Source organism: Seriola lalandi, unplaced genomic scaffold, assembly GCF_002814215.2.
Source record: "Seriola lalandi dorsalis isolate HSWRI2012SDOR001 ecotype SW California unplaced genomic scaffold, Sedor1 jcf7180002054979, whole genome shotgun sequence".
NCBI lineage: Eukaryota > Metazoa > Chordata > Actinopteri > Carangiformes > Carangidae > Seriola > Seriola lalandi.
This window is the reverse complement of record NW_019525529.1, coordinates 179,351-204,568: the sequence shown is the minus strand read 5'-3', so window position 1 is coordinate 204,568 and position 25,218 is coordinate 179,351. Positions and strand designations below refer to the sequence as shown.

The 25,218-nt window shown below is 41.9% G+C and overlaps 3 protein-coding genes across 7 annotated transcripts in view; 2 read left to right on the top strand and 1 right to left on the bottom strand.

Moving 5' to 3' along the window:
- Positions 1 to 30: 30 nt before the first annotated feature.
- fxr2 (FMR1 autosomal homolog 2) lies at positions 31 to 15,055 on the bottom strand. Of its 4 annotated transcripts, none has more exons than XM_023396592.2 (17): positions 14,350 to 15,055; positions 11,392 to 11,444; positions 10,316 to 10,409; positions 9,526 to 9,597; positions 7,927 to 8,075; positions 7,657 to 7,750; positions 6,244 to 6,360; positions 5,929 to 6,099; positions 5,755 to 5,833; positions 5,446 to 5,603; positions 4,844 to 4,930; positions 2,457 to 2,724; positions 2,159 to 2,338; positions 1,436 to 1,630; positions 1,161 to 1,268; positions 876 to 964; positions 31 to 762 (listed from the first exon to the last, which is right to left on the bottom strand). In XM_023396592.2, exons 1-17 carry the CDS (start codon positions 14,398 to 14,400, stop codon positions 652 to 654), a joined length of 2,076 nt encoding a protein of 691 aa, XP_023252360.1. In that variant the 5' UTR covers positions 14,401 to 15,055; the 3' UTR covers positions 31 to 651. The 4 variants fall into 4 exon arrangements, with proteins under 4 accessions (XP_023252360.1, XP_023252361.1, XP_087027319.1 ...); XM_023396593.2 differs by having other exon boundaries at positions 2,457 to 2,676; XM_087171193.1 differs by having other exon boundaries at positions 5,494 to 5,603.
- A 2,206-nt stretch (positions 15,056 to 17,261) lies between these two features.
- On the top strand, positions 17,262 to 21,522 carry haus4 (HAUS augmin-like complex, subunit 4). The gene is made up of 9 exons (XM_023396577.2): positions 17,262 to 17,445; positions 17,734 to 17,873; positions 18,177 to 18,308; positions 18,674 to 18,814; positions 19,046 to 19,142; positions 19,271 to 19,416; positions 19,538 to 19,668; positions 20,117 to 20,185; positions 20,485 to 21,522. The coding sequence occupies exons 1-9, from the start codon at positions 17,379 to 17,381 to the stop codon at positions 20,669 to 20,671; spliced, it is 1,110 nt and encodes a 369-aa protein (XP_023252345.1). The 5' UTR covers positions 17,262 to 17,378; the 3' UTR covers positions 20,672 to 21,522.
- A 681-nt stretch (positions 21,523 to 22,203) lies between these two features.
- dock11 (dedicator of cytokinesis 11) overlaps positions 22,204 to 25,218 on the top strand; it is a 67,747-nt gene continuing 64,732 nt past the window's right edge. For both annotated transcript variants that reach the window (XM_087171219.1, XM_023396590.2), the window contains exon 1: positions 22,204 to 22,482. In XM_087171219.1, coding sequence (XP_087027345.1) covers positions 22,378 to 22,482 — 105 coding nt within the window. In that variant the 5' untranslated portion in view covers positions 22,204 to 22,377. The remainder of the gene's footprint in view (positions 22,483 to 25,218) is intronic.

Here is a 25,218-nt window from a genome sequence, read left to right as displayed (position 1 = left end):
TTTTTTTTTTTTTTTTTCAAATTCAAGGCACAATGTCTATCAATATTCCAATCCGTCTGTCTCCACTCCCAGGTTCAGTGTGCGAACATCTCGTCACATGAGCTATTGGACTGTCTGCTCGTCCGCCACTCCCTACAGCTTACATCTCTCTTGTCTGTACTTTAACACTGTTAAGAGACGCGTCTGTTTTGGTTGAGAGAGAGCGACCGCCAAGTCCAAACCAGTGATAAACAATGAACAAAATTAACATAACATAACAAAACAAAACAAAACAAAACAAAACAAAAAAAAAGGACACAAATAAAGACAACCGTTTTCAAAAACAAAACAAAAAAAGTCTCGTCCTGTTTCTCGTGTTTCAGTATTTTTAAAAATCAAGTCATATCCACCAGCTCTTTTTTGGCAAGCTAGTTGTTTTTTTAAATAAGCACTACGTACTGATAGATAGGATAGCATACACCGTTAACGTGTGTTTTTAAGTAGATGCGTTTGTCGTTTTTTTGTACTTTTTCACTCTCATAGTATGAATTCAGGTATTTTGTCAGGTACTTTTCACTCATCTGTTTAAGGTTTAAGTTAATGCAAGCAGGGACAGAGTTTGCCATGGAGTCTTGCTCTAGACTTGGGTTCACCAGGGGCAGGGCCGTCTCTTTACGAGACCCCGTTGACCAAGGTCAGAGTCTCACTGGCCGAGGTCATGCCTTTGCTGGGGGAACGCTTGGAGGGTGTTCGCTCATCATTCTTGGTGCTGGTCCCATTCTCCTGTGGGTACAAAAGGTGGGTGAAAAAAAAAAAAAAAGGTGAGAATGGTCCAATAATCTGACTTCTGAAAATAAAACTAAGGCAGAGGTCACAGTGTGTGTTTCTGTCTGTACCTTGGGCTCAGGGCCAGCGTGGTTTTCCTTCTGGGGCAGGTTCTGTCTGCTCTGGGACTCAGCACGGGATATGTAGTCAGCAACAGTCACTGAAAACAAGAAATTCTGTTAGCTACATTGTGCATACAATATAGATACAGATTTAAAATGCTAGTACTAATTCAATACATACCAAAGACAGTCAAGCTGCCTCGTCTGTATAAGTTTAAATGGAAATGATCAAAGCTTGTATTGATACAGAATATATCATCTTTTCTGAGGGGGAAAATAAGAACAGTGACTCACCACTCTCATGTGGCTGTCTGTCACGGCTGGCTGAACCTCCCTCTGGGCGGTTGCCACGGTTACGGCGGCGGCGGCTTCGGTTGCGACGCTGAGGCCGGGCCTCTTCATCTAAAACCCAAATTAGAAAATACTTTCTCTGATAATGTTACAGTTCAGGATTTTTACTCAACAAGCATGTGGTTCTAATTTCAGAGATGTTCAGTGTGTACCTGGCAACAAATGTACTGTATATCTTCACAAATCATTATGCAACGGAACAAGACTGAAATTCTCACCCAGTCCATTCTCGCTGGGGCCGGCCTGGCTGTCCGACTCTCCAGCAGCATCCATTACGCTGGGTTCCTGGTCGTTGCGGCGGCGGCGGGAGCGCCTGCGGCGGTCTCCTCCCATGCCTTCACTGATGTCGGTGTCGGCTAGCTCTCCTTCACCCTCCAGCAGGGAGTACGGGTTACTGTCTGGGTCCCTCAGCACTGCAGATTCCACAGAAAAGTAGTATTACAACTGCACTTCGCTAATCTTCTCGCATTTTTAATCTCCCTCTGACTCTCAGGTGAACTGAATTCATCATGTAAAACGAGCACACCTGTTCAACTACAAAAAGGCACCTGCCAGCTGCTTCTTTTGAAGACTTGGACAGCACCATACACAAGGTTCTTGTCACCTTAACATTATTGTAAGACCACGTGATGATGAAATCTCCTTCCTCAATAGTCCATAGGTTCAACTTCAGTTATTACCAGTTTGTAAATCACAAGAAACAACCAACTTGGGACAAATTTCCCAAACTTTGTATTGTTAAATTTGTACTGTAAATTTGTCATTTGTAAACTTATTGTGAGACTAGTAGGAATAAATGTGAAAAGGCTGCTTTAAGTGACTTAAAAACCCACACTCTGAATACCATGAGATACCATTAAACTGCTGCAATGACTACTTGGAAAAGCTCTCAAAACTTATACGACCAGTAATCTTAACGACTGAGGTTGGTCTTTAATTACCTGAGCTGATTGAGTTCGAGGGCTTGGACCCTGGTCCTCCACGGCCTCGTCCTGAGTTGGAGCCTCTGCCCCTGCCGCCTCGTCGGGAGCCTCTCTCCTCTCCGCCTATGCCACGGGGCCGCTGGTCTCGCTCCATACCCTCCTCCGACTCAGAAGCATTGGACAGTTCAGAGTTTGTGCCTGCATCAAGCAGAGACACGTAATGTAAAAAACAAAAACTATTACAAACATACACACAAAAAAAACATAACTGATTATGAATCAAATCAAGTTAAAGTTTCAGCTCCTTCATTCTCACCATATCCAGAGTACTGGCTGTTGGAGGCCCTTCGTCCTCTGCCGCGGCCTCCATAGGTGCGAGAGGCATGGAGTGAGTTGCTGCTCTCATCTGTCAAGTAGCCTTTCTCCCGGTCAGTACCTGGGCCCCCCGTTCGACTGGCAGGTGCGCGGTACCCCACCCCGATCTGACGGAGCTGCTCGTCAATCTGGAGGCGCTCCAGTCGCAGCTGCTCCACTTCCTGCACGCCAGGGACGGGGAAACAGTATAGACGGTTGAGCCTGTTGTTCTGCACATGATTTATTGAAATGTATCAATAAAATCCCCCTCCTACCCTTCCATCCTACACCTTGATGTCCACCTGATGTTAAACACAAATAGTTGAGAAACAGTAGTGCAGATGAACAATTCTAAAAACTAAGTTAAATGCAGAGAAAAACAAGAAGCACCAACATAATCTGCCATAAAGGTGAGTCATGAATGGCACCCATATCTTGTTGCTGCTGCTATTACTGTGTAAAATGTATTTTATCTTCTCCAGCTTTTGCTAAAATGGAGAATCCCTGAGTGTCCAGTGTGACAAGGTGACCTGGGCCCCTTCCAGTTTGACAAAATAATGCCATGTGCCAAAAGTGTTGCCATTGTATGCAGATCATCTGAGCAACAGGCATTATCAGGTTTACCTACAAACAAAGCATGGATGCTACTATTTAAACAAGCTGATCCACATGTGTAGGGACCAGAAAGGGATTATCCTGGATGTTAATGATTAAAAACATGATTAAAAGCATGATTTTTTTAATCTGCAAAACCTCAACTGCGCTATTACTCAGATTGTGTTTTACTCACAGATTTTGTTTCTGACCTCACTTCATTTGGTAGACTGTGATTGTCTACAATAATTTCACTTTGACATGTTTGTTCAGCCTATAAAATGGCACACACATACTCTGTTGTATTTAGATGGAACTGAGCCATAGTCTGAACTCACGTCTGCTGTGGACCTGGGCTGGTTTTGGGCTTGTTTTTGAGCCTTTCACTCAACCACTAAGTGGCAGTAATGTGTAAAGTGCAGTCCATCAACCTGATGGATTGTGGGCCTCAAAAAAATCCCAAATGTGACAATTTTGACACCCACTTCAACCAATAGCCAACCAACGCCAGATTGTAGTGGTAAAGTTAGGATAAACAGCTACATCTGTCAACACAACCATTACTCCACTGATCTCTTTTAGATTGCCACTTCTTCCAAACCACTGCCAAATCTGAAGTGAGAAAAAGTTGAGTTGTGCCTTGAGTGATTCGGTAGATGTGAAATCACACTGTGTTGATGGAAACTGTCCCCTCTCCTTTTAATCTTTTGGGACAGAGACAAAAATGTGTATCACAATGTGCTGTTTAAGAATAGTTAAAAGCATCTGGTTCAAATGTTCTTAGCCGTTTGATCCACAGATGCCATAATGGATTTGACAGACTTGCCCATTTTGTTCAGATTTGTCTCAGGTATGAGACAGTCGTTGTTGACACAGGAAAATAACAATGATGAGATAGATTAAATGTCTGTTAATTCTCCAAATGAGGCAATATCATTTTGCCTGGGATCCCCTGGACCACCACACCACCATGATGACAACAATGGCCTCCCCCACAACTCTTAAATCCAGCTAGAATAAAACCAGAGTTATAAGTTTATCAAGTTAAATGACAATTACATTTTTTTAAAAAGCTACTATCATTTTTTTAGGAGAGCCACAATGTATATTTTTTTCAGTTGAGCCACATGAGCCATCTTTATAGATGGGGGGGTGGGCAGTGCGTCTAATGGCAGCAGTGCACTGACAGCAGTTTTTATGGCGGAGGAGGGGGTCTCACTTCACAGTGTGACAGCTGCCTCGACCAACAGCTGAACCTTAAGGGAGGTGTGAAGGAAGTGAGGCGGGGTGGGGGTCCGGTGTTATTTTGGAAGCTCAGGGTCCAGATAGCTGGTAATCTAAACTCCAGTCTACCCTTCACCCCCATCCCAGAGAGAGGGGCTATTTATAAAAGCACATGAGGTAAGGGCAAAATGAGGTGCTCTCAGCAGCTTTCTACATGTGGTGCTAGGCAGGAGGGAGACAGGTGACCAATGTGAAATGACCCTCTACATACGTCCCACCGGCACCCTGCCCCTACCCCAAATGCCACAAAGAAACTGTGCTTCTAAGAAACACATTTCCTGCCAAATGATATGATGATACCAGATATTCTGAGAAGAATATATATATATGGAGTCAATTTAAAACTGCAATGTACAGAGGACAGAAATACTTAAAACAGTCAGCTCTATTTTATCTGAAGTTTTCTGAGAGACAGTAATAGAGAAAGGGCAAGTGCCACCATCTACTGGTGGACATGGAGAACTGACTTACCTGGAGATAGGACACATGGTACTCCAAAAGAGCCTGAGCATTGCTGATGTTCTCTTTAGTTCCCACAAACACAAAGGGAACCATGCCCTGATGAAACGCAAAGAGGGGAAGATGAAGAGTTGAGTGTTGTGTTTTTAAGAAAACAAATAATGATCACATATTGAGCCCCATTGACTGAGGGATATCACTGATCGGAAACAGTTCAGACCTCACTCAAATAGGACATTGTAAGTAGTAAATTACAGCCCATTTCTGGAATGATTAGTATGCTTGAAAAATCACATGAAGCACACTCAACAGAAACATACTGTATCAACCCATCAGGGACAGCACACAGCTAAGTTCCCACACAGGCCCAACATAACTGACATATGTTGTGCTGTGGGCTGTGTGTATTGAAAAGCAATGAAAACATAAGTGCTAGTGACAAAACAGGAGAGACAAAGCAGCAGAATGGAACAGTGTCAAAGCAGACAGCACACGGGACGTCTACATACTGCTGCAGTAAAGTAGCTTTGCTTTTTTGGAGAGCAGAAGGGGAGTGTGGGGTGGGGAGGGCACGATTGTACGGGACTGGGAGACCAGCCGAACGGTCCATTCACCTCTTTGCTGCTGGCAGTGTCGTCTCTGCCAGCCCCCTGCCTGCCTACCTCCTCCCGGGGAAGCTTTTTGTCGTTGTCTCCCTCAATCCTGACACGGACCACGCCCGACTTGTCCACAATCTCCTGGATGACTTTGCCGTTCTTGCCGATGACTTTGCCTGGGGGAGAAAGAAAAAGAAGGAACGGTAAAATAATGTCTTTATAATAAGAGCGTAAATGTGTGGCAATAAGGAATATGTTATGGTGATGAAGAGGGATGTTGTCACCACCAAAATGAGCTCCCTCAGGAATGTTATGTTGCTCACTCACCTACAAGATTCCTGGGTACCTGAAAGTAGTCTTCTTTGAACTCAAGATACTCTCTAGCTTGCTTCACTGCCTCTGGGGTCTGTAACACGACACAAATATTCCACCACATTACACTACAGTATATCAGACATAACCAGAACATGCAAAGGCACATAGGTTCATCAAGCAGTCTACCTCTCCGTAGATCCTGAATGTGCAGCTTTCCTCCTCCAGCTCGATAGCCGTGACTCCAGGCACCTTCCTTGCCTGCTGGATATTGGCACCATGGGAGCCGATGGCGAGACCCATCAGGTCCTCCCTGACCCTCACCTCCTCCTGGTAGGCTGATGCTAACTGCTTACTTGTCTGGGAGGGGGAAAATGCAACTTGGGTTGAGTGCAAATGTGTAAAGTAAGCCAAAATGAATGGCTGGGTCTTAAATGTTAACAAGGGCTGGCAAATTCATTGTATTTGACAGTGGTATGTGCATGTGTAACAGAGCATGTTTACCTCCAAATGTTTGGTGGCTTCTTCGTTGCGGGACATTAGCATAAGCTTGGTTCTGATGCTGCGAAAATGCATGTCACTCAGAAGAGTTGCACGCTTTACTGTGGTTTCATTTGTAGACTGTGAAGATCATTAAAAAAAAGGATCAAGTTACAACTTTAAAATGACTTCAAAACATAATTGTTATATCCATATCGTCAAGAATTTTCAAGAATCAGATGAGTCTTTAATTAGCACTGACAAAGTTGTTGCTGATTCAGAATTTTGTGTGTGTGTTTAAAAAAAAAATTCACCGAGGAGAGACAGTAGAAGGGGAAGTAAGATACGCTCACTGAAGATTTTGTAAGCAGCACCAGTACACCTGCTTATTCGTTCAATTATCCAATCAGACAATCATGTGGCAGCAGCGCAATGCATAAGCTAATGGAGATACACATCAGAATCTTCACTTACTGTTCACATCAAACATCAGAATGGGGTTAAAATGTGATCTCAGTGACTTTGACTGCTCCAGGGATTGTTGGTGTCAGACAGACTGGACTGAATATTTCTAAAACTGCTGATCTCCTGGGATTTTCACATGCAACAGCCTCTTGAGTTTAGACTGCAGTGGACATGGGTTCACCAAAACCCGACAGTTAAAAACTGGAAAAACAGTCTGGCCTGATGAATCTGGATTTCTGCTGAGGCAGCAGATGATAGGGTCAGAAATTGGCCTCAACAACATGAATCCATGGACCCAACATGCCTTGTGTCAACAGTCCAGGCTGCTAGTAGTGTAATGGTGTGGGGAATGTTTTATTGGCACAATTGGAGCCCTTTAATACCAATAAATCATCATTTTAATGCCACAGCCTATCTGAGTATTGTTGCTGACCACGTGTATCCCTTTATGGCCAAATCTTATAATGGTTACTTCCAGCATGATAATGCGCCACGTCACAAAGCAAAAGCCGTCTCAATCTGGTTTCAGCAGGTTCAGTGAACTTCAGTGGCCTCCCCAGTCACCAGACCTGAATCCAGTACAACACCTTTGGGATGTGGTAATACGGGAGATTGGGGAGCACGAAAGTGCAGCTGACAAATCTGCAGGATGTGATGTGATGTGATGCAATCAACATTATCTTGTGGAATCCCTGCCACAAAGAACTGAGGCTGTTTGGAGAGCAAAGGGAGGCCCTACCCAGTACCAGTATGGTGTTCCTAATTAAGTGCTCAGTGAATGTGTTCGGACTGAGCTACAGACCTCATAGGAATACCAGAAAAACCCAGACATGCGGTTCATTTTAACCTTTCAGATTTGTATGCGTTACTACAGTTCGTTTTGTATTATTCCCTCATCTGTGTCTATCTAATAAGCCCATTAACTTGTTCATGAGGTGAGTCCCAGCTCAAGCGTGAAGTCAAAATACTAACCAGCACAATGAGTTCGTGTGTTTGGGCACTGAAGAAGATGCAGTTGGCTCCGATAGCTTTCCTGAAGTCTTTGTGAATGTTGTCATTTGCACAGCTGTCAATAAGAAAACAATCCACAGAACAGTTGGCCTTGTTATTCATTTAACAGCCATGGGTCATTGTAACAACACTGCTCACTGACACATTCAAGAATTCAAAATTCATAAATATATAAATATCAATTGAAGAACTATCTATTATATGTAACCTGACAATGTAAAAGACACTCACATGTCCCTCAGGTCTTCTGGGACAGGGATGGGGACTTTATGGAAGGAGTTCCGAGAGGAAGGGCTGTTGGGGTTGAGGGGCCTGATGCGCTCTGCTGTGACAATCTCATTGTATGTGGCGTCACATGCAGCGTATTCAATCACGTAGAACTGCAAACAGCACAAGAGATACAGATTTTTAATATAAGCAGAAATATCAGACACGAGACAGCCTGACAGCTCAGATATGTGAACTGAAAAAAACATCCATATGCTAAGATGTATACAGTGCAGAACTGCTGTATTTAATCCATACAAAAATGTAGAATCAGCTGTCAAGTTCAAAATTAATTGATGTCATCTCTCAGGTTGAAAGAAAGTATACTTCATATCAAAAACACATTTAATCTATAGCTTTATTCATCCAGTTAATAAAGCTACAGATTGTTCCTAGATCCTTCTGTTTTAGAGAAAACATAAGTTGAAACAAGAGAAGATGAGCCCAAGAGAGATACAGAGAAAGATGACAAAATGTAGACAAAGAAAAGGGGAACCATGAACGAGTGAGGCAGTGAGATGAACACTGCACACTCCATGCTCAAAGGACAGTATTAAAGCCATCAGTCAATGCTAGACATTCCTGCGGGCTCTTATCAGACTGCTCCAAATAACAGCACTACACCAGCAGCAGCTCCCTTGGCACAGTAGCACTGCAAAGCTGTCCTTTCCATATCCCACTGACCCACTATTCAACCTGCAGCTCGAGCTGGTAACTAAGAGCCAGTAGTGGTTCAAATCATCTGTAAATCTGAAAAACACCTCAAAATTAGCCAACTGTGCCTGTTACACAGAGTATGGTGCAAATCCATTTTGACACAAGTCAGTGTGAAGAAGAAGCACAGGATGTAATTTGAAGGTACAATGTCAGACCACATCAGGACATACCGACTCTTTGAGCTCATTACCCAGCAGTACTTATCTTACTACAGGCTTGTATTCACTCTACATACAGGATACTGCAGTACTCAGAGCTCAATAAACAGTTACTGGCAATACAACAGGACGCTGAAGCAAAGTGAAACATAATTGCTTCGCCTCTATTACTGATTATTAAATACTGAGACAGAGAGGAAGCTAGCCTGGCTGGATTTTATCATTGACACGAGGCATCATCTTCTCCAAAATATTAATCCTTTTCAATGAAATAGCTCCAGGAAATCTAAGCCCCGTGCACTAAAACTCAGGAATCAAAAATTCCTTCAGCGCACCAAAGCATCAAAGGAACTGATTACAAAAACAAACACTGAGTGGTTTATAATGTTTTTTTTGTTTTTTTTACAAGACAATACAACAAAACAGCATCATGTTGTTCTTTGTAATTTCTTCTCGTGTGAATGTGGTGTTTGAATGAATGGAGACATGCAGAGGTGGAAAGAGGATTTGAAATCACCATAATGGCAAAACACACGCCTCCAAAGAAGAGAGGATACGCTCTTCTGCTTTAGTACATATCAGCAATAAAAACAGTCTGTAAATAAATCTTTTCCTGACTTTTTTTTTTTTTTTTTTTTTTTTTATCTCATTGAAATAAGATGTTCCTTGGTTCCTAGCAACCACTTACCTCTCCCTTCATCATTCTGACCCGTGCCAGCCACCAGCCACACGGCTCCTGTTCGTTGGCCCTGGAGTAAACCTGTAAGCAGACATACAGTGAATGACAGCTGAGTCACAGCCAAAAACAAATCACAACTTTCATATTCATTAACGGTGCTTCAAATTGTCTGTAGTGGAAATCAAGATGTAATGACGGTGAACATGGCCTTAACTGCATATTCAGCAGGCTAATGTCAGACCAATGCTGTGACTATGAATGGAATCCTACAAGTCCACTGTTTAGTGACTAGTAAAGCAGAGAGGATACAAAGTGTACAACTATCTAGTGCTATGTGTTGTAGACGAAATCAAAAATATGAGGTAAACTTGTTGTTGCAAACTCATACTGACTTGAGATTTCAGCCTGTGCAGATTCTGGTTGAGTCTGGTTTTACAAAATGCAAGCAATATATTCAACTTTCCCACCAGATAATATTTTACAAAGCCAATACGCATATAATAATCCTGTTCTAATCAGCTGCCCAAAAGCACCAGGAAATATGCAAATAAAGATTTAAAACAACTTTTAAACCATTATGTGCCACAGGCTGTTTGGGCTGTTTACTACTTTAAAAGGCATAAACATAGATACTTTAATTTAGTTTAGAGGCCACATGAATGTCCTGGAAATTACTGTACTAGCCAATAATGATCCGTTGTCTGATAAAGTGAAAAGACACCAAGGCCTTGAGACATGAGGTTAGTGAAAACTCAGGTGTATGGGCTGAGTCAGACGGATGCAAAGCGGTGCATCTCACCTCCACCTCCTCTCCTTCACCAATTTCCTTGTGGTAGTCGGCTGGAGGAGGCAACCGCACGTCACTGAAGGGCAACTGTCTCTCTGGCTGCCAGCTGTGGCGAGACAACACAGATAAAACAAATGTTTTTCAGCTTATCAACAGTCACAGGTATCACAATAGAATTCAGTAACAGTTCAAGCAGGCTAGATTCAAGCTCTTTGTCTCTCATGTCATATTGGGATTACAATGGCATGGGTGCATCACCATCACTGTTGTACAGCACACTAACAGACATAATGAAATAAAAATTAAAAGTTTATGTGAGGAGTTTAATGAGGAAGTTTAAGGAACTGTGTCTGGACAATGAGTGACTATGTTCATTGTATGATGTATTTCACACTAAAGTAAGAACTTGAAAATAACTCAACTCAGTGCAATGAAGTTCACTAAATGACTTTCTAAGGTGAAACATGATATTATTACTCTGGACACATAAATGAAAACAGATGTATGTTCATTTGAAATCTGAAAAGTCTCTCAAACTTAGTCTAAATCTTCAAAACAATTTTCATTTAAGAGCCCTATTACTATCATTATCAACCAAAAAAGGTGTTTCATTCATTCACTGTCTTATACAACCAGCTACTCCAGCACCTCCATGTGCTCAGAGAAAGTAAAAGGGAGAGGGAGGGGAATAAACCATCCCAAAAATGACATGGGCAACCATGCTGCCACTCCTCCCACCCTGCATACCTTAGCTCACTATTTTTAGGGGCACCCTAATCTACACTCTCAGCCAAGTAGATAAAGAGGGACCATAGGGACGGGTGGTGGGGCTAGGAGTATAGGAAAGCATGGTGGGGGCAGGAGGGGTCAGAGCAGGAGGTAAAAAAACTGTTAGAGACGTGTATGGACAGCTGCATGCCAAGCACAGGTGCTGAGGAGGACAATTTTGAATGCCTTGGTAAAGCACCAGCCTGGGGCAGTCATCGTAACTCTCAATTACTATAGTTCAAGCCTCATTTCCCCATGTAAGGACTATTTATCATAAAGCAGACATACAGGAGATGTTAACAGAGAGAGAGCAAACTTACTTATTTTCAAATACAATTGTGAGAGAGTCTTCGTGGACATCTTTGATGTAACCCTAAAAGAAAAGCAGAAAAAAATAGTTTTATTCCCATGAAAGCCCAAGACAGAGCAACAGTGATAAGGGGTGGGGCTGGGAGCATTTGATTTTGCATGTAAACAACACAGACAGTTGGTTTGTAATCCGTGTTAGACCGATACTGTGACTGTTGCTGAAAAGAGCATCTATGGCTTTTTGGAAGCCAAGACATCACATCACTGACACAATTCTCTGGCTGTGAATTCTGTGCTCGATAAGGTGACGAGGAACACTGACTCCCCCTGACAGCACAGACAGCCTGGAAATATTTCTCTCTCACACACACTCACACTAATTCATACACAAACAGAATTAAAAGGCATACACTTTCTATGTGTAAGTTGAAGAAGGGATGTTCGTGAGTACACATGTATGGAGAAGGCAGTCACTCACTCAGCCTAGCTTATATGGATAGATTATGCGACAGCCCAGAGAGAACTCTAACAAGAGAGCTCACTTAAATGTGTTACTTGTCCATCATGGCGGTCCACAAATCTGTCACAGCATGCCATAAACTTTGACCAACACCACTCAGCAGTGACAAGATGGGAGGAAAGTGGTGGGTGTGGCATATCTCTCAGTGTGACACTACCGTATATGGGACAGAGGGGTCGGGCAGTATCGTCAATTGCAATCGTGCTTGGGGGTCAGGAGTGAATGTGTGGATTCACTTGTGGAAAGGTTCCGCCTTTGCACTGGAAGAGCTGGCTAGGGTTTCAGCCTAGACCAGGGGCAACGTCATGTAGATACATCGAGAATTTTTACACCCTTTAAGCAGGCCACTGTCACTACAACTCTAATTATCAATCACCACTGCCTGCTTTCTGACAAGGTCTTTGTTAATATCAATTCACACGAGCAGTTACTGTCTGTGGCTCATACTTCTTGTGTACCAGTAGCATTAGAGCTGGTTAACTTCTGGAAAAGAAGCCAGCAATGGCAACAGGTCTGACTGAAGAAGTGCTTAACCTCAAATTTCCAGAGATCACATTAAGAGGCAGCTGCCCGTGCTTGTTATGTTCGGTTAAGAACTGCTTCCACCAAATACTACCAGGTCAAAGGGCAGGCAAGACCTCTTTCTAGTATGACATGACTAGTGGATAGGTGGGTGCCTGAAGGGGGGGGGGGGGGGGGGGTCACAGGCAGCTTCATGACATCACTTCATCCTTTGGCCAGCAGCCACATGCAGGTCCATGTGGTGACCAAGACCTTTAAAGTTTTCAACCATCACCCTAATGAAAACTGATTATATTGAGTAATTGCATTCTTTCCACATAAGTCGCCAGTGTGGTCAGGAGTTCAGCTGACTGGTCCATTTATAACTAAATATAAATTAAAGATGTAAAAAGAGAGATCTTTGTCAATATAAGATGTCCTGAGATATCCTCATTTAGTCCTTTATCAGTTTGCCTGGTATGTGCTCACTGCTGCAAAAAGTTAAACAGGAGAAAGTGCCACTTTCCAGACAGGTGCTGTATTGCCTTGACAGGTTCATAAATATGACCCTGATTCACAGTTAAAAAGAAAAAACTCTCTGACTCAATGTGACACCAAGGTGAATGAGGTGCATTTAAAAAGCAAAATCCTTTTACCCTGTGTGTCAATCACAACAGGAAAAGCAGTAAAGCTTCTGCCCCACTCTCTCCCACAAGGACAACATAGTTCCTTGAATATGACATTTAAAATGTCACAAACGCAGTTAAGTGTCCATTTCATCCACAAAATGAGAGCTGTGAGAGATAATCGACGTAACAGAGATGAGTGGAAAGTGTTCATTCATGCCAGAGCTGAACTGTCACCCTGTAAAACAGAACGACAGGTGAAGCAGCACGAGGAGAGTAAATATAGGCTCATCCCTAAACCACCATGTGGTCGACTGACCAGCTGAAGGCTGGAAGACAGAATAGAGAAGAGGGGCACATGGAGAAAATAATGTAGTTAAACAGATGAAAGAAAAAAGGAGATGCCACAAATACTAAACACTATAAATCGAGGGGAAGAATGTACAGGGTTATTCGCCAATTCCCAACATCATGGTTTCAGCTCAGGTTGGCAATACCTCCATCAGGGTTTTTGCTAAAATCCCAAATTATGCCAGAACCTACAATGTTCACCAAGACAACCCATATCTGTATGGGTGACTAACAGAATAAAAACATTGATATTTAAGCTCTCTTTTAACAAAATGTATGTGTTCGAATTTTAAGTCACCAAGTTGCCATCTTAACGTGACGTTTAAAAACAAGCAAACAAGCTGTGACACAGCAGCAACAAAAATTTTCGAGTCATGTGCTGGGATGTGAAAGTACACTTTCTTTTGAAAATGAGAAAGAATTGAAACAGAAACCTGCACTCTAGTTCTTCCTTGTCAGAGCAATAAACATGTGTAGTGCAGCTAGGGGTTGGGCTACAAAACAAACATGAAGTATGTGAGCTTTGATGTAGCATCTCATCATACTTGTGCGTAGGAACTGCACAACAGCTGTCTGATTAGCTGCTCGCTTCTGTTTTAAATGTGTGCATCCCACATATCAGGACAAAGCAATATCTTATGATTGCATCTATTACAAAACTACGGGCATCTGTTTCCAATAGTATAGCCTGTGATCATATTGACATTAACTAAAAACGATCAAATATAGGCCATACTTGGTGATGACAAGTGTACTTAGCTTAACTGCTAGCTGGAGCTAGCTACCCACCCCACAATGGCCAACCCTAATGGAACGCAAAACCATCCCTGTTTGTTAGGACTGGACCTAAGCTAACATTAGCCAAGTGATGGTTAGCTAGGGCTGCGCTCAGGAGAACGAAACCTCACAGTTTTTCCTGAAACAAAACTTTTAACTGCGACAACTAAAAACTGCGACTGTAACCAGGTTACCTTATAGAAGGCCCCATTCGAGCCGCGAACTTCCACGGCCAGTCCGTCCATACTCGTCGGTAGATCCCCACGGCTGTGCTTGTCTGTAGCCGTTACGACTCCCTGCGAGTCCGGTAACGTTACCACCCCCAGCTTCGCCGGCCCTTCGCCGCTATCCGGCCGCTTGTGGATTTCCAGTGTTTCGGGTGGAGGGAGAGGGGCAGAGGTGAAGGGGTTGGGGAGATGGGTGTGATGGTGTCAACTAATACAACGCAGACGCTCTCTCCAGCGGCAGCCAGTTAGGAAGCTCCGATGTCTGTTTTTGTCTGAATGTGGAATTTGGTGCTCGCGAGCTAAAAGGCACCGCCACGAGCAGTGAAGTCTCGACGTGCGCGAGGAGGAGAAGCAAGCTAATGATGCTACGGCAGGAGGATGCTAGCTGATGGATAATTAGCTGGGAGGCTAGCTATCAACACCTTGATCCCGTCAGTTTTCAGGGATGCTAGCTGGCTAGCATTTGATAGCCTGGCTGCGTTTGTTGGTTGTGCGTGTGGCGCAGTCGTCGCGTTGAATAATTTCACAGAAGTCGTCACCGGGGGTCGTTTCTTCAGTCTGTGGTGCAATTTTCAGCGGCGTTTCTTTCCCAAAAAGCGTTTGAGACGCACTACCGCCCGGCGACTCCTTACTCCAACTACCCGTCCCCTGAACACACGCCGATAGAGTGAATCAGAGAGGGACTGAATGACCTCGAACACCCCACCCCTCAATGGCAAAGGCCCGCCTATTCGGAAATCGAGGCGTATTATTGGTCAAAGACCTCGGCAATCAATTGTAGCTTTCATTAATTGGTTTAGCAAATAAGGGTTGGTCTATGAGCACGGCCAATAAAATGTACAGAGTTGCATCCTAACCCAATCCATTGGTTTTATCCCGTGTCAATTATAATGTTACTCAAATTGAGTGGCTCTCATATCTAATTTTGCCCACTCATTGATGAGTGAGGACCACCAGCCATTGTGTAAACAGCACTACAGTGAAGTTACTATATTGTACCGAGCAAAAGTTATATCACATGCTAGAAATACCGATATTCAGACTGGAAAGGGGGAAAAACACAGACTCGTATAAGTATATAACTAGAACAAATATAAAACAGTGTGTAAGGGTATGGTTACAAAATACCAGGAATGCAGCACGGAGAAGACCAGATATGGGCAAGGACTGTTGCAAGGAAACAGCTGTGACGAGCCCACATGAGAGGCCAGAGGTCATGGCAGAAAGGCGCAGACTACAGGAATACTCCACCAGTTGATGTCCAGAATTAAAAAACTATGAGAGATACTATGTACATGCAATGAAACACCAGCCCTGGCATACACCATACAATGAACATAAAACACTTAAGGGTGTGACTCTGTGACCCCTTATCACAAAGTCCACCTAACATTAGTGATGTTCCTGAACATCCCCTTCACACTTTGGAGAATGAGGAATGCCTGATGTGACAGTAGAGCTTGATTGTAAGTAGTGCAGCATTTATGAGCACACACATATTTACAATCCGTTGATAATAACATGAGACACTTGCTCTGTGTGTGAAGATAGAATGTCTGTAGCTCTGTCAGTTCTAAATTAAGCCCAGCGCTCATTCATTTCATGTTTACTTTCATATCATGTTCACAAACATTAACTAGCCTACATTCTGTAGTTAATGTGTGTAGTGTTACCTCAACCAATATTGTTATGATTCTCTTTTATTCAATCCACTGGTGTCTACTGCTAATTTTTGTCACTTGTTTTCAGAGTTTTAAATTTACAAAAAACACAAACAAACATGTCAACAAATACTGATAAAATGATTATAATTTAGATTAATAGGATTTATTTTATACTATTGAGAGTGTTATTATTCACTTCTCATGAAAGCTACCATGTCATAAGCTCCCAAATATGAAGGAAGAAGGCACACACTCTCTCCTTCTCTGCATTACGATCAGGGTCCTGACCACGGATTCCTCTTTCCCCTTCACTTTTTCCTACTGCCATTCTTCCAGCCCACCACCAAAGAGCACAGCTAAACACGTCTCCAATCTAAAAGAGGTGTGTCCTTTGACTTTGTCAGCCCAGAGGATTTTGTATCATTGTCAGCATGTAAAAGGGGTTTTATGTCATAATGTGGAGCCAGCCATAGTGGCCACCTCTTCATCCAGAGACACTTATGAGAAGGAATCTCTCCTCTCCAGATGTCCATCTTCCAGCCTATTTGTGATCCATATCAGGAATGGCAGAGTTGATGCACTATGGCAGGGAAAGAGATTTCATTATAGTCTATCCGGTGGAAGGACTTGAGGTGCTCATCAAAACCCTTGTAAGTGGCTTTGACCATCAATCGAGCTGCTATAGTGCAGACCCCAGGCAGATACAGATTTTGATTCAGACCACACTGAGAGAGGCACGGAGCTGTACCAGGTGCAACACAACATATAGAGGAAATTATCTTTACCTTTCTTTTTGCCCAGTTCTTACTGTTTACTGCTCCTACTTTATCTGATAGAGTAAGAAGTGCCATGTCTTGCCTGCATGTGAAGATTACTAAATTAGTCTTAACAGTAAATTATTGATGCTGACAGTAAACTGATTTTTACATGAAATACAAAGAAGATGCAGTTTCATGGTGTATTGAATATATTTTGTATTATCTCATTTCAGGTAGTGTAATGTGCCAGAGCATTGTGTTGTATTTGTCTCCGTCTTATCACAAAACCTTTATAGTTTGTATAAAATCTTTAAAATGTTTAAATGTTACAGTTTTCGCTGTACAAGTGTGCGCTCCTTCGAGTGGCACACAACTCTTGCAGGTGGGCAGAACTCTGATTGTATTGGTCACATGGGTCCGTTAGCCAATAAGGAGGCTCCTTGCACACGCGCGCAACTTGATTCAGGAAGTACGCATTTCATATTCATGTCGTGTTTGTGCTAGCAGAAAAACTCTTCAGAAATCCACAAATAGAGAAGTTGTTTGGTTAATAAGGAACAAAATTCAGCTGAAAATGTCCGCTGGTCCCGAGTCTACGCATGTGTCCTTGCTTGGGAGGGGCGACAGTTTGCACCAACAGGGTAAGAAAACAGCGTTTAAATGACTACATTAACTGCTGCTAAGACTGTTACTCTGGTAAATACACCTATGGTGCTTGAAAGCTAATGTATTTTAGAGTTAGAGAGAAATTATGAGATGAAAAATTAACGCCGTTCCTCCATATTGATTATTCATATCTTATAACCTTAACTTATGTTATAGACACTATGTTATAGGCTGTAGCATTTAGTTAAAGTTGGAGTGTTGTGCTGTTTTGGATCCGCTGACAGTGATAATAGGTTTACTGTATTTACTGTCCACCCACCCAGTCCTCTCCTCCTTTCCTCTGTGTGACATGACCGAGGAGGATCTGACCCAGAACCCTCAGCTCTGTAAACTCCTAGCCACCCTGGCCCAACATGTGGACCAAACTGGACTCACTGTGTCGCTAAAAACAGAGCTGGACAAGGTATCAGCAGCACTGTGCTCACACTGGGACAAAACCTTTGCAAAGTGCAGTATTACATGATGCTTATTTATATCGATTCAAACTAAACTTGAGTTACACCAAACAGCTGTATGCTGGATTTGACACTTTATGAGGAGAAGTTATTCATATTTAACTACACATTAAGTAGTTTATGACTTACCGACCTCTACTGGTAACCAGTAGGAATTGCAGCCACATAGATGTGCCCTCTCTCTTCTTATACGTCTGAGTTTGTTAGGGTTTATGTATCTGTTAGAACATACAGATGCTTTTTTTCCCCAGGCTGAACAGAAGCTGCAGAGCCAGAGGCGACACTGGCTACGCTCTGAGAGCCTGCACAAAGGGCTGCAGGAGATGATCCAGGACCACTGTGTCAGGAAGCACCATGCCACTGTGCCCCCTGACCAGAACTTGGTACTTTTCTTAAACCTATCTGCACAGTGTACAAATGCACAAACAGCTGCAGTGAATCAACAAAAACGTATTTTGTTATATTTATTTTTGGTCATTTAAGCTGCCCTCTGCAACTTACTTTCCACATTGCCAGGTTCAAATCATAGGTAAAGGTAACCGTTTGAAAGATTGTAACTTCAGTACCCAGAAGTTTACCATATATTATGAAATTGGTAATTTATCTATTGGTAATCATTGTATGTTCATGTTTACCAATGTGACAAGAGGAGACAGATGCCAGCAGTGTTTTATTGAGTAGTAGTGATTACACTTATCTGGTGATAAAATTCCAACCTCAATATATCACGCTTTGGTTGTGTGTTTAGTTCTATGAGACAATGGAGAAGTGTGTGCTGGTGGCTCAGTGTGTCAGACAGCTGGATCCAAGTAGCGCAACCAACCAGGACCAGCCCTCTGTTCTGGGTTTGAACACCCAGCAGGTGATGGAGCTCATGCCATCAGAGAAAGTGAGTCATAAACATACAATACATTCATTTAGTTAAAATCTTGCATTTGGTATTCTTTGTAATGTGTTGTTTCGGAATTTGTATAAACAAAATAAATCAAATGTTTGGCCTTGGTGTGCAAGATGTGCAGTGGACATATTGTTCAGGGAAACAAATGAAACCACTTTTTATTAATTATAAATACAGGCCATGTTTGTTTCCCTATGCCAATGCTCTCTTTATATTTACCAGAATGTACAAAGAATGAAGCAGAGTCTACCCAGAGAGCTGGAGAAACATCTCAAGAAAAAGTGTCTGAACCTCCTCTCTTACTATCAACCTGAAAGGGGTACAGTACCATAGCCCTGTCCTATCTGTGGTTGCCAGTAAAAATTAACTTGTAGTTCACTTTCAGTACATTTATATCACTTGGTTGTTCTGCAGTGACTAGGATGTTGGTTTGTAATCCCCCTCTAGAGAATGAGAGTGAGGGTCTGAAGAACAGCAAATTGTCTCATCTGTCAGTCCAGCTGGACAAAGACAAGAAAAGAGCTGAGAGTCTGAAAGAGACCTGCAGGGAAAACACTGTTCTCCTGCAGAGACAGACTCAACTCTACCTCTCTGTAAGTGCTCCAATACATTCATAGTATTTAGTTAAGAAAAGGATCCGAACCTAAATTTCTCATGTTCTGCTCAGCTTGTCACAACATTATTTTGCATTCTGTTCCTTCTTTCCCTGACCAGGAGCTGACTAAGTGTATTCAGCTTCTTCAGTCTCTCATCTTGGACCACAGGCTGAAGATCCAGGCAGATTTAGACATGAAGAAGTTGGACTACTTTGAAGGCAAATGTGAATTAGTCTTACAGAAGATAAAGTAAGCAGATGTTTCACCTACATAAATATATTAGATCAATATACTCCAAATCTTCCTAGTATGGCATCCAAGCAATTATATGCTTGTAAATGTATGGGCTGAAATATTACAGTATCAATAACAAAAACACATTTTGCGTTACCCAACGCAATTATAATATTGTTTATTATGAGGACCAATGTCTCTAAAGTGATATGATGTTGCTGCTATTTTCAAAAGAGTATCCATGAAGTTTTACATACACATACTAGCATTTAAACCATGATATTTAAATTCTCATTTATCAAAAATGTCAACTTCTTAAATACTTTAAATATACGTTTTATTTATTTATTTTTTAGTGACTACTACTATACATCAACCACAATTCAAAAGAAGATTTAAAAAAAAAAACAAAAAAACACACATTCCTGTTTCTCATGTTTTTTTTTTTTCTCTTCTTTCAAAGGGCTGAGATGGTTGAAATCCAGCTGGACACGTACACAGCCGACTCAATATCTGCTCATAGAAAGATAAGGCAAGAGACTTTTTGTCTATCTATCTGACTTATTTCAAATTTTGTCATGTAATGTCAATGTTATTCATATTTCTGTACTGGAGCACTTCATTATCCCTATTTTCTGAAAGGCAAGTGATAGTAGTTGAAGAAATGCATATTATTTCTTACGGTTGTTTGTGTTTGTCATGTTCTTTGAATTTATCCTTATCCAAGCCTTCAGAAAAGTTATCATAGGAGCTACAATGTGACTGAAGTTTTAAAAAATAAATAAAAATCAAAAAATCAAACTTACTTTATCTTTTCCATCTCAATTTCAGAGAGAAGTTGGAGTCTGAGCTGAAGGCCTGTCAGGTGGAGAAGCAGTCTGTGGAGTTAAAACTGGCCTCCTTTGAGATCCTCGGCAAAGAGTTTGAGGCCCTGGCTGAGGAGTACAGCAGATTACGGCAGGAGATAGAAATGAAACACTGGGCTCTGAAGGAGTTCACCCAGTACAATGACAAGTGAATGCTGGGACAACAGCCAGCATTTCCCTTGGACACTTGACACAGGAACAGTGTGGATTTTTGGCTTACAGTAACCATGTAGCTTGTACAGAGTGAGTGTGCTAACTGAAGGCTCCCCATAGAGCTCCTAACTTAAAACTGTTGTTTAATCCACTTAAATTAAGTTTTCCTATATATTCAAGCCTCTTCAGTGCATCACCATGGTAATCAGTATTTCAGATTTTTTAAATTTCTACCCAAACCCATTTAGATTTCATGGCTTGTTTAGTACTCATTCCTCTTTTAATGAGATGCAACTTTACACTGAACTCAAACCTCCAACCACTCTTGTTTTCTATATCAGCTTATAATGAGAGTCACTATGTTCACACTGACAACTGTGCAAAGTACCTCTGCCATAAAATGTGCTTCTGAGTTGGCAAACGCAGCAGTGACGCATCTGTTCAGTGCAAAGGATTTGCATTGCAAAACGGCACATATTCTATGTGTTTGGTGTGCATGCTGCATATTGAGGCTGGTAACATCAACATTATGAAAATGAGACATATGATTTTCAGGTGCAATCCCCTCATCAAACCTAGTGGTTTGCTCATTTTTGTTGACTGATCAGAAAATAGAGTTTAATGCCATTTACCTGCAATTTGCAACCTCTTCCACAAGAGAGCAGTATACTTTAAATTTTAACTCCATACTTCCACGTCATTTTCCTGTTATACTTACCTGTTCCCACTTTTACTAGACATAAATAACCTTTACCAGACATCTTTGTTTTGCTTTCCTGTTCTTTTACTATAGGTATGGCATGTAATAAGATTGTATGTTTTATTAATTATTAAAACTATTTAAAACGTGCACATTTTATCTCTATTGAATTTTGGATTATGTTGTTTGATAAATTCATGAACAATCATGTATAATTCCAGCTCTCTATTGAGCTGATTTCCTGGTCACCAACACTTTACACGTCACAACAGTTGTGGAGTGACCCTAATAAGTTTCTACATTTATTTATGGGTTTCTGTCACTGGAATATTAATCTTTATCACAACTCTCAGGAGTTGTAGTAAAAAAAACTGTACTTACTGTTAAGCTAAATTTAGCTTCTAATCAGCAATTAAATTCTGCAATGTTACTCATAAATAAGGCTGTTATTCACTGATGCCAATTGAGGCACATTTTCCTTTATTCAGTTCACTATTAAACTTTTTAAACACGTTAAAATTGAGTTTGTGTTTTAAGTTTTAACATTTATCTTGAAAATACAGTAGGCCTAAGTGTCAAACAGGTCCATTCATTCATTACAGTTTCCATTGTAGGCCATTAAACAAATGCAACCAGCCATTCAAAATTATTATTATTATTATTTTTTTTAAATATTTCGTTATTGATAAAGATTGTGGGTGAGACTGTCAGGTTAACGCCCACTCCGTTGTCTTCCTCACATAAACGATCTGTGATAACTCCGCTCAAGTAAGGAGACGCGGAAGTTGGTGAGAGTGAAGCATCTCGCCGCGTTACACCCTCTCTGCTCTGCTCTCATCAGCAGCAGCGGCAGCCCCGCCTCGCGACGCGAACCGCTGGCTGGTTCACCTCCAACGCAACCCGCATCTGGCTGTCATACAACGCCGCTGCCGCTCCGTCCGGTCGCCGCGGCATGTTCGCATTCACACCGGTACACACGGAGTGGACTTTAACCGGACGGGCACTATGTCTGAGGTACGAAAATTCACAAAGAGGCTCAGCAAGCCCGGGACGGCCGCGGAAGTCAGGCAGAGCGTGTCGGAGGCTGTGAGGAGCACCGTGGACCTTGTGGTGAGCCGAGCTTTAATGCTGTCTGTGGACCGGCGGCGGTCATTTTAGCTGACTGGGATAATGTAACTGACTGGTTAGCCTGCTAACTCCCCTTCCTTCTGTCCCTCTTGAGGAGGATAAACATTTCTACCCTGTTTTCTGAATAGCTACTGTTGAATTCTGCCTTAACCACACATTATTCAGACTCTTTTATTCCTCTTTTCCCCAGTTTTCATTCACAACGTTTTACCTCATAAACCGTACAGCTACTGCGAAGCTCTGCTGTGTCTGTGAATGCGCTCAAACAATTTTATAATTGTGTATTGTTAAAAGACGATTACATGTCTCAGTTTTGCGTTTGTAAATTGCCAGTATTAGAAAACAGTGCACATGGACACATGGTTTTTCAGTCCTGTGCGGCTCCTTTTGTGTGCTGGCGGATGAGGAGCAGTGCCAGTTGGACAGCTGCAGCATGGCTTCCCTGTCCTTGCCTTGGAGCTGTGAGTGTGTGTGTGCCTCTTTATTTCTGCTGGAACCGGCCAGATTATTGCGAAAGAAGGCACTTCTTCATAACGGATGTGTATTGATAATGACGGGTGTGCAAAGCAAAAAGATTTTTAATGATTTACTTATCCTTCTTTTGAATGAATAGCAGTGCTGGTGGCTGATAGTGGCTTGGGACAGACTGCAATAATGAGAAGGGATTAGGCGCAGTGGCTTGAGATGAAAAGCGTTTAGGATCCTGCTGATACAGCATTTGTGTGTGTATGCACACTCATGTGAGTGTGAAATAATTTTCATGTCAGAGGCGTGACATTATTTGTCTTGAAACTTCCAGTGTTGTCAGTGCAGATTGACTCTTGCCTCTTGATATCTTGTTTTAACTAAAACCATCTGATAACTGAAACACTTTCTAATTATGTGGTGATGACAATCTGCAACTTCAACCCAGAACTCAACAGCCATCCATCTTTGGCTGTTTACAGAGTGGAGTTGGATGAGTTTATATGAGGTAAACTCTTGTTCTCTTGGGATTTCTCCGTAGTCTTATGATCATCATCTTGAGGAGTGTGACGCAAAGAGTTTCCCAGCATAATAATCTTGTGATGAGGCTCTTATTTTCACAACAGAGGTAATGGGAGAGTGTGTTTGTAGCCAACTGTGTTCGGTTGTGTTTTTTTTTTTTTTTTACATGTTTCAGAGTGGCAGGTTTTGGCTGCTCATTTCATGCAGTTAATGGTTGGCTTGGTAACTGAGAACAAACGCTGTTTTGTGGAGGGTGCATGGCCTGCGCTCCTCTCACATGGGGATTCCCTCAGGCGTGCTGTGACCATGCTTCCTCTCTGTGTGTGTGTTTTCTCTTGACGTCTTCATCTCTATAAAATCGTCCCTTTTCCCAAGTCTTTCTCTCCATGTCTGTTTTTAGATTTCTCAGAGAGCGGGTTTCCAAGCAGTAAAATCAAATAAAGCTTTATAACAACTTTGTTTCTAAATGATGTAGATCACCCTTAGGCTCATGAGGCCAAGTTACCTCATGGGAATCAGCTGATGTGTCTTCCTGGAGTTCATAGAAAGTTGTCAAGTCCACTTTTGTGTGTGTGATTAGTGGATCTGTTGTTACATATGTCTGGGAACAAGTGGACGGTTAATTGTCAGTCAATTGTCAGATCAATGGAAGAGTCCTCATCTCATGGAGTACTTGATTTTAAGACAATAATTTCTTTGAAACCCCTGATATATAAATGATGACTATCATGTGGCTCACTACTTCTTTGTGTCTTTCTGGAGTTTTTACAAGGGGAATTTTGTCACTACAGCACATAGGAAGGACTTGCTTCCAGTTTAAACAGAGTTGATCTGATGGCCAGCAGGTACACAGAAGGAACAGGGCCAGTTATTGTCTTGTATTGGTGTTGCACAAATATATAATTATCAGCAAAACGAAGGCTAATGACGAGTGGATAATTTGACGTTACACAAACTTTCTAGAGTAGTTGCTCTAGAGCTGCAGTGATTAATTGAGTATAAGTTTGTCCATCAACAGAAAATGAATTGGCAACTTTTGAAAATTAATTGTTGTTTTGTAAGTATTAAAGCAAAACAGCTTTTCAAATGAGAGGATTAGATGACTTTGAATGAATTCAACTTCATTTCACCCCTCTTACAATTAGTTTCCTCAGTGTTGTATTATTACCAGTTAATTAAAAATGCAATCTATTGAAGGGGTTTGGGGGTTTTGTGAAATGTTTTCAGCTTCCAGAGTCCGGCTGACATTTCCCTCTTTCCAGTGAAACCATATGTCTCTATGTTTGGTCATTTTTTGGTGAAGTTTTTAGATAAACAAAAGGATTAAATGCGATGTTGGTTGGCGGTGGTGGTGGTAGGGGTTTCCTATTTAATTAAAGTTGACAGACGTATCAGAACGGTTAGCATACTTAGCATCTTTTATTTCTGTTTGTTAGCTTGTAACAGGCAGTGGATGATACAGTATTAGTGGTTGTGCTAATGCTAACTCTCTCTCTCTGTACTGACAAGGTTTCAGGTTTATTTAGCCCCGTCCCCCTGTCCCCACAAGTTGACAGGATCGGTTCCTTAGGTTTGTGACGTATCTGTTGTTATGAGACTGTCATTGGTTCACTGCAGTTCAAGGTGGAAATACACAGTCATAGCATTGACTGCTTCTTTCGTTCATGATATGTTTCTTATATAAGAAACATCATATGTATGTTAAAAACTTGATTTTCATCAGAGGGGGTC